Source organism: Ciona intestinalis, unplaced genomic scaffold, assembly GCF_000224145.3.
Source record: "Ciona intestinalis unplaced genomic scaffold, KH HT001123.1, whole genome shotgun sequence".
Taxonomy (NCBI): Eukaryota; Metazoa; Chordata; class Ascidiacea; order Phlebobranchia; family Cionidae; genus Ciona; species Ciona intestinalis.
In genome coordinates this window covers 19,343-29,202 of record NW_004191444.1, presented here as the reverse complement: position 1 = coordinate 29,202, position 9,860 = coordinate 19,343, and the positions used below count along the sequence as shown (strand labels likewise).

The following is a 9,860-nucleotide window of genomic DNA, read 5'->3' as shown; positions in this document are numbered from 1 at the left end:
TGATTATTATTAAATAGGGGTCTGTAAAAAAGAAATAAAAACTGTTTCCCTATCCTACTATATATACAATATTTTATTGTATAAACTATTAAGGATTGGTTTTGTTCGAACGATAATTGCTATTGTTGGAACATCAATTGTGAATATTGCATTCTAAAAATATTGAATAATTCTGTAACACTAAATTTTTAATTATTTTTAAAGGAAAATTAAAAAAGTCTCGTATGTCTCACAAAGTGTACCAGCTCCCCCCATCTTACTCTATATTATTTTTATAAATTATCTTGTTAATATATTATTAGGATATAAGTTTTGTGTAATTCAACAAATTTAACTTTATGTCCCAATTTACCACATCCTACTGTGTTATATATTATTCTGATACAAAGGAAAAGCTCTTTCACTTTAAACCATACACATATACACGTCATACGGTATATTTAAATGCCCATTGTTTCGAATTTTGTGTGCGTAAACGCACGTAACAAAATGTATTTTATAAAGGTGCCAATTGTGCCATGTATCGTGGTGTATAAATGGTTTACTATGTACCAAACGCCACCAAGCACAAAACAATTGGTTCCGAACGGTGATAGCTTCTGTGCTCTATGTTACGAACAAAGTGCAAACAAAACATATTGTGACGTAACAAAGTAACCAAAGTATTAAAACGATTACACAAAATGGCATATTATACTTTGACACATATATAGGCAAGCGAAGATTTAAAATGATCAGTTTCGACTAAATTCGTTTACATTCGTAAAAAGCTTAGAAATTTACTTTCTGAGATGACTTCGACTTTTAAAGTTATCTTACTAGCAGTTACACTCATTTTGAATTCATTTAGAGTCATCGGCATTTGTTCCAATCTTCCTTCGAACTGGGCACCTCAGAACATTGCCACAAGGGCAACAGCATCTCCAGCAATTGCTTATGTTAAAGTAAGTTCTTGCTGCATTTCTATATTGCTTTAAAAGTATTTTAAACAAGTATAATTTTGTCATTGAATTAAATTTATCTGGACATTTAAAGAAAAAGACGTTCAACAAATCTAAAACTGCTATACTACAAAGGTTTCAAACAATATATATATGTTTGCGTAATATGCAAACAAGATGTGTTTAATCGCCTACCGACACCATATACAACTCGGCCTGGAAATGCGCCTAAACTGCCCAGAAAATAAGAGGCATGTTAACGCGTACTATTCTGCGCCGTGGCAAAGTGGTTAGAGCGGGGTTCAACTTATAAGCTGGCACGAGGTGTATGAACACCCGTGTTAAAACAACTGTCGTTTCCCGGCCACGAGAGGATAAAGTTAGGTACATACATATTAATAAATGCCAGTTGTTGAGTATTAAAGTCCGGTATTGAACGAAAACAACATTTGGTCAATGACTGAAAAAAAGTATATTAATATGATGCTCATTTTAAAGGCTGACTGAATCATATTAAAACTGGCTGAAGTTTGTAGAAATGTGTGCATGAAAATAATAGACAGGAGTGAGTATGCGTCCTAAATTAGGGATGGAATCAGCAAAAAGTCGTATATAAAGTTCACGTAAAACGGAAACTGGCAAAGATTGTTAATTTCAGTTAACATACAAAATGCGGAATATTGTATAAAAAATCGTCCTGTCTCCCCCACGTTGTAGTTGTGTAGGTTTTTATTGCAAAATTTTAAGGGTTTGTTCTATAGCTTCATAGAACAACCTTGAATATTTCGTTTCTTTTTTTAAGGAATAAGATCTAACATTTATTCTTAACAAAAATAAAACTAATTACTATTTATTTAAGAATAAATGCTGTGTTTGCGTTTCTGCAAAATACATGTTCTGATATGTTTAATATTGTAGGTTCGAGAAATAACCAATCGAAACGTGGAACTATGGGGAAATACATATTCCGCCGTGGTCGACTTAATATGCAATGTTAAAGCTGACCGAGGAATAATTCTTCCCCTGGATTTTACCATAGAAAAAATGGGGGCCCAACCCAACAACTGCCCGCTAAGAGATGTAGTTGCAGGAAACAATTATATTATTTTTCTTGATCGGTGAGAATTTATAAATTGCGATGAAAGAAAAGCTTAAAGTATTGTGGAGGTGATTTTCTTACAGAGAAAACAAATATAGAATTTTTCAGTGGACAAGTGACACCGGGAGTTTTCACACCGATCGCGGTTAATCAGGAACAATGCGTATTTGATGATTCGTGGGACAACTTACAGGTATATAACTTTGTATTTTTGTAAAATATTCTATTTCTAGACACATGCGTCTAAGTTTTAATTTGTTAATCTTACGTATTACTCATTTTACAACGGTCAATTAAAAGGTCAATCATTTATTTTTAAAATCATTGATGCATAGTGAACGTGCTTATGCGTGATCACACTTGTGTCGCTTAAATAAGAAAGGCTTTGTGTTTGCTTTAACCGGGGAGTTTATAAAACGATACAACTGCTACTTATCACGATTGAAGTTTTGTTACTGTTTATACCGAGCAAATACTATTGCTCGTTTGTATTAACCAACGTCAAAGATAATACTTTTTTGCCGCGCACTTTGTTGTGAGAATGTTGTCAAATAATACTTTATATGGCATTTGTTTTCGTCTATCATCAAATGGTAAAAGGAAATTTAAAAAAACTTCTTTTCCCACCCTACTGTAATGCTTGGCGGTTTTAATACGCTGCAATAATTCAATATATTACTACTATTATGCACATTTTAATCATAAAACAATGTGTCCGTTTCCAACACCGATTAATATACAGTAAAGTGGGTAGAGACGGGGCACTTAAGCCCACATTGCATAATATTTAAAAAATAAAAATAAATCACGGTTTGTGGTTTATCAAGTATTGGTACTAATATACCTTTATTAATTGACAACGTTTCAGAACATTCGGACAACAGGTGTATAGTGTTACCAATTTGAATAAACACTGGGTAGGGACAATTTAAAATCTTTATAAAATTTGAATAAAATTGACTTACTAGAAATACACCCTGCTTAAGTTTTTAACAGTATATTCCTTTTCTTGTATAAAAATTTGATAAATATATAGTATAGTACAATGGGGGAAGATGGGACACTTAAGCACATATTGCCAAATATTTCCAAAATCAAAATAGATGACGGTTTTTGGGTAATACCACGAATTAGTACTATCATTCCTTTATTAATTGATACCCATTAAAAAATATAATAAAACACACGAGGAGTTATTTAGCGATCCGCACAACAGGTGAAGTTAGTTTATGAGAACAAAAATAGTGTCCCTGCGAAAAATAGTGTAGTAATACCCAAATTGTAGCAAAAAATGTAATTGTTTTGATATTTATTTTTATTTTTCTGTTATTACAAGGACATGTGCATTTGTATGATATAGTAGATGGGGGAAGATGGGATAATTTGTCAGGCGAGACTTTTTTTAATTTTCTTTTTACGGACCCCCATTTAATGATAATCTGGAAAAAAAGGTTACAGAATTATTTGACAGTATTATCACGACTTTATAAACGCGTCAAATCTGATTACTGATTTTAAATATGTAAAAAATATGTAAAACAGAAACAGTATACTTTGTTTGAACAGGTAAAACAATGCGAAATAGTAAGGTGCTATTTTTTAATGCTCGCTAAATCATAGTAAAGCCGATGAATTTTTTTAGTTGAAGTTTCCATGGCAAAGAACTAGCACAGCCTGTTAACTTCGGTAGATTTACTACACGTTGCAGAATACTGCTAATGTAAATGTATTTCAATTTAGAGTCCCATCTTCCCCCACATTGTAGTTTTGTATGTTTTCATTGCCAAACTGTGAAAGATTTGCTTTTAATTTAGTAATTTATACCTTACGGGGTTTTCAACTGTAAGAGACTGATATAATAAAAAGATAATATTTTGAAAATATATTCGAAATTTGGTCATTTGCACTTGGTGATAATTTATAAGAAGTACGGCTTGTGCAAAACACAGAGTAGTAATACCCAATTTGTAGCAAAAATAAAAACTTTATCAATAGTTATTATCAATTTTCTGTTATTACAGGTTTATATACATTTGTAGGATACAATATTTATCCATTGAAGGTCGAACATTACCCATTGTCGTTCAAACAATACCAATTGTTATGCTATACTATAGGTAACATGATAAAAACTATAGCGGTAGAGCAAGAAAAGGAATGTTTAGACTTAATTTTCAAAGCGTACAGTATTATTTCGTGTTGTTTACGTATATTCCTATTTATAAATACACTTAGGAATCAAAATTAGCAATGATTTTAAACTGTCCTATCTTATCCTGTGTGTTTTCAAAATTGTAAAATTTCACCTGTTGTGCGGATCGGTAAATAACTCCTCGTGTGTTTTATTATATTTTATTAAATTGGTGTCAATTAATAAAGAAATGATAGTGCTAAATCGTGGTATTACCCAAAAACCGTCATCTATTTTGATTTTGGAAATATTTGGCAATATGTGCTTAAGTGTCCTATCTTCCCCCATTGTAATATATACCGAAAAAAACGACAATTTTTTTTAATCTTTTTTTTTAATTTAATTAAGTTAGTCTTTTAATAAAAGGGAAAGTGTGGGTAAAGATATATTCTTTCGACGTTTGCCTACACTTTATTTTATTTAATAGGAAAAGGGTATCCAGTTACTATGAAGGTCCATTAAAGTGAATATAAGAGGTGCCATCTTTACGCCAATAATATTAAAAAAAAATACATTCAAAGTAATTAATCTTGGTTTAATTCCGTTTCAATTTTGTCAAGGCGTTGTCAGTTCAACTACAGCATTGCTTACTTTCGGATGGTTGTCTCTATGTTCCGCCGGACTGGAAACCTCTTCCAGAAAACGAGAGAGCTAAAGATGCAGAAATATTTGTCAGAGCTAAAATAAAGAGCATTCATTATTTGAATTCAAGTGTAAGTATAATATTTGAATGCTTATTTCGAGTACTGTAGAGTGGTTACCCAACTTTATATATAGTGTAAATTGTAATAAAAGAGACCCACATATGGCACTTTATGCGCATACTACGTTAGTTATATTTAAATGTGTATTACGCAGCCAACAACATACACTGCAGTTTGCGAATTAATATGCAATATGAAGCAACCATCGAATATGAAAGCAATGCCCAATACTTTCAACGTTACCAGCCTTGGTACAGCTGTCGGACAGTGCGCGGAACATCACGTTACTCCCGGATTTGAGTTTTACATGTTCTTGGAGCGGCATTTTCCATTTTTTCCTCTGCCAGGTTCCACAATTCCACCTCACATTCTGGATCGATATATGCTTGGAGTTCAGGTGATATTTCTTTTCCATTTTAAATACAAAATTAAAACATCGGGACTAGACAATACGCAGTGATATTAAACATTTTGTTTTATTGACTAGTGTGCGGCGCTAACACTGATTAAATTAGACCACTGCAACTTTTATGGTAACGACGGCTTTAGCCTACACAGCAATCATAGCCTACTTAAGTTTATTTTGAAGAAGGGTAAAAATCAGAATCACCGGTGGAAAAAGACCCCCTCTTACACCTTTGCATATCTTAGCATATTATAAGAAAAAGTAAAACAAAGAACTTGTTATCTTACCTTAATTTTAATCTAAGTTACCGCCTTAAATTTAAGTCGAAATCTCATTGGGCGGTGTAATACCCATAGGTTAAGAAACACTGATCCAATGCATTCACTTTGTGGTTGTAAAAGTTTAAGATTAGTTTTCGAACGTTTTAGAAATCCTAACGTTAAATATACAAGTTTTTCATTAATAAACATTTTTTCACAACAGGAAGTTAACTTACAACAAGGCGTAATGAACGTAACTGACAAAATGGACGATGTGTTTAAGGAATATACCATAAGTTGTCCGAGTTATGCCTATCGTATCCAGTATTCATTGCATACAACCGCGTTATTCTTAACTTTGTGCATTGTATTATTATTGTCCTAAGCCTTTCGTTAAAATGTACATCGATAATTTTAATTATTACTCATCATTAAGTTATTATACACCATGTAATATTAATTACCAAAATTGTTTAACTTTGAACTCGTTCTTCGACTTTTTTTATCTTTGTGTAAGAATTGTGAATTATAATCCAAATTAAAATATATATCGAGGAATCTGATTTTAAATGTAGCCTGTATAATATCTCGACGATTTAACGGTTTTAGTCTTTAGAAGAATATTACAGACTCTGGTATACAAAGGTCAATAGACGCTTCAGTGATATACAATTTAATCGCCACAATGGTATAGCAAAATCGAGCATAGAATCCAATATGAAATATTCGGATTTAAAACAGCGAATAATTTGCAACTACTTTTTTGTTTGATCAAAAGCGTTATGTTCAAAGTTTACCCTAAAAATGTATTTGCTTTGATATTTCCAACTAAACATGCTAGTATGAATCATAGTGTTGTAAAACTGTTGGTGAGCGCGACTGTATATTTGAATAAATAAATATAATATTTAAACAAACAAACCAAAATTTATCCTCGAATTGCCAGAAAACAAAAATCGTTGTTCTCTTACTTCTACTACCAGGGATAGTATATATAAATAATATATTAGTGACTGTCACGTTTTTACACGTGACGGGTGGATTCTTAGTTGGAATTAACTAACGAAAGTGTCTTGAAGCTGGTCCCATTAAATTCACCGTAGCTAAAACGTTGTGCCTGTTTCTCGTATTCCCAACAACACGTAACTTAGGCAGCAATTATGTATATAGTTCACTTCACTCTCGAACCTCATTTATTCCATCCACTGTATTTCCTACTCTCCGGTTCTCCATGCATTCATTTATTCATTCTCGTATCGTGTCACTCCCTACAGACCACCACACGCTTATACGCAACAATTTCACGACGAAAGACACACAAACAAAAGAACAGCGTAATAATTGCAGTGTCTAGAACAATAACAGCGTAAATTTGTGACAGTGACCATCTGATATAAAAACGTAGTGTGTTTCCAACGTTTCCTCTGCCATATACGGCTATAGACTTCATTGGGGGATGAAACGCAACAATACACAAGCAAGCGAAAAAGAAGGAAAGGGTGGGAAAAAGGGCGATACGTGATAAAGGGCTGTAAAGAGGAGATAGGGAAAGGGCAATTTATCCGACTCCTTCCAAAGAACGTAAGGTAAATAATTTTGTTCGCCGTCTTTACAGGAAACGTGAGGTTCTCTCTCTGAATTTCGTCAGTTACACTGAACGGATGAGTGGACAACCCAACTGTATGGTTAACTAACGTCTCGATACCTCTGGCGATTTCGGCGGTCATGACTCTTAGGAATGGATGATTTTTTGTGTTTCAACGCTACATGTTTCGAGTTTCAGGGTACGTTCTATCAACAAGTGTTTGGTACAGCGATGGGTTCGCCGATCTGTGTCGTCACTGCAAACATTGTTATGGAGCTATTGAAGAGGAGGCTCACACTACTTTCGTGCATCCTCCTCGCTACTGGAAGCGTTACATTGACGACACGTTTGCCACCATTGGTGTTAAACAGATTCACCCTTTTTTGGATAACATAAACGGAATAGGGGAGTGCATCCAGTCTACCTCAGAAAAGGAGAATAAAGGGAGAATATAGCGTTCTTAGATGCTGTTGAGGTGAGTCGGGACAAAGACAGAAGAATTAAAACCAACGTAGTGTACAGGAAGCCTACGCAAACTAACCGTTATCTCTTTTTTGGTCAGCTCGATCGAACATAAAAAAAACAGTAGTAAGGTCTCTAAAATACAAAGCAGAGGCTTTGATGTACAGATGGTACAAATGTACCGTGAAACGGTGCAAAATGTATTTAGTAATATATTGCGTCCGGAACCTTTTTCAGTCGGTATACGTATTTATTGGAGCTTGTATATTATGTGTCTTTCGATCTACTGGGCAGCAGCGTCTCGGCGACTGTGCAATAGCCCGTTACAAACATTTAGTTGAGTTGAAGAAAACAGGACACCTTTGCATTGTATTTCTCGTCCAATTTGGTTGTAAACAAGGTACATTCAAAGAATTATAAAATCGGTTTCCCACAACTCACATAGAACGTTGTTATTTTTTAAAAATACGGTCAGTATGTTTGGATATTGTGTGCTAAAGGTGTTCCGTCTTTCCCCCACCTTACATATTTGTACCGGGAAAATGAATGAATCATATAGCGACGCCAACAATAGGCCTACAGATGGTAGAATATGCTTTGTATAATATTTCACCCGGAACTTTTTTCAGTTGGTACGTATTTATTGGAGCTTGCATTGTATTTGTTGGACTGTGTGTCGCGGATAGAGTTGGGGACTGTGTTGTCGATGGGTCTGAGATGGAGCGGCATCACCGGTCGCATGAACGATGTAAATGGACTTCCCGGGTGTTGGGGTAATGGGCCTAATCTGGCCTAAATCCCAGGTCTCTTCACAGGGACCTCACCCACAAAGAATGGAATAGAATTGCATTTGTTCCGAGTTACTGCGTATGTGCAGTAGCGTCTCTAGTAGGAAAACGACAGTCGTTAACAGTTTAACACGGGTGTTTATACACCTAGTGTCAGCTTACGAGTTACAAGAAAAGTAAAGGATTTTTTGTAAAGGACTTTGTAAAGGATTGTTTTTTTTAGATTTTTTTATGTATTGCTATTAATTTAGACAACCCATTAATGTCCACCGGCTCAAGGACACATACGCCCACAATATATGGTAGCAGCGACAAGGCTTATACACATTACCTCTGAGTTACTGGTGATCTGATGGTATGCTTTAAAACCAAAAATGTAATTTTCATATTTTGCGTTAACAAAAAATAAACCCAAGATATTAACTTTCATGTATTCTAATGGTACTAGCCTAGATATCTATGCCGCAGAACAAACAGTCTATTTTACGCTTGGTTGGTTTTCGTTGTGTAACAACGGTCGGCTCTGATTGGCTGACTGTCGACAGCTGGGTTTTCTTTTTATCCGACGAAGGTTGGGATGTGACGAGACGAGGCTCTTTGTTAATCGGGTGTTGGTTGTGTACGCACGTTTCAAAGGTGTAAATGACAAAGTAAATGGTTATACGGCGAATAACTATGGTCTTTGGTCAATCGTACAATACCTTTACAATGGCAAAACAGAAACAGATAATTAAGACAGCATAATCATGTCAATACTAGCGATATCCGATATGAAATGGGGTTTATTTTAGTGTCGTGAGTAGTTGTGGTTCAGTTTTTCTATTTTATTTTAAATTTGTCTGATCTCTCTAGGAAAACACAGTTAGTGTGTTATATTTAATTTATTTGTAAGAACAGCAGGCAGCATTAGCTTCTTCTGTTTCTTAATAAGAAAGAATCATTTAGATCTAAGGAGAAATTGCCTGAAGAAAATTTAGTTTGGTCTGTTGCTTTAGTGTGCACAACTGTTCAGGTGCAAGTGAAGAATCTTCCCCCCACCCTATTTACCAACACCTATCTACTAACTCCTATAACCACTAACCCTCTAACCATCAACCCCTAACCACCAACTTCTCCTCCACTTTCCACCAGCCTATTCTGCTCTGTACCGAAGGATTCTTCACTAGTGCCATAAATTCATACAAGTTGTACTATTTGCTTCCAGTTAAGTATGAGACATTATTAAAACACAGCCAACAACTCTTCTGTGAACCTGTTAATGTTGCAAATAAGAAGGGTGAGGGAGACAGGGAGTTAATAATATCTATAGATTTGATACAACTTTTCAAACGTATCCAAATATATCCTAAGAAAAAAAATAGACAGGATGTTCAGATAGTTGACAATGTGTGTACTGAACCTTGTGTTGATTTGTTTTGTAGAGT

The 9,860-nt window shown here is 34.6% G+C and overlaps 1 protein-coding gene across 1 annotated transcript; it reads left to right on the top strand.

The window, feature by feature from the left end:
* The first annotated feature begins 713 nt into the window (after positions 1 to 713).
* LOC100180302 lies at positions 714 to 6,215 on the top strand. The gene is made up of 6 exons (XM_002126604.2): positions 714 to 944; positions 1,860 to 2,059; positions 2,149 to 2,233; positions 4,792 to 4,944; positions 5,090 to 5,332; positions 5,825 to 6,215. The coding sequence occupies exons 1-6, from the start codon at positions 792 to 794 to the stop codon at positions 5,984 to 5,986; spliced, it is 996 nt and encodes a 331-aa protein (XP_002126640.1). The 5' UTR covers positions 714 to 791; the 3' UTR covers positions 5,987 to 6,215.
* Positions 6,216 to 9,860: the final 3,645 nt, after the last annotated feature.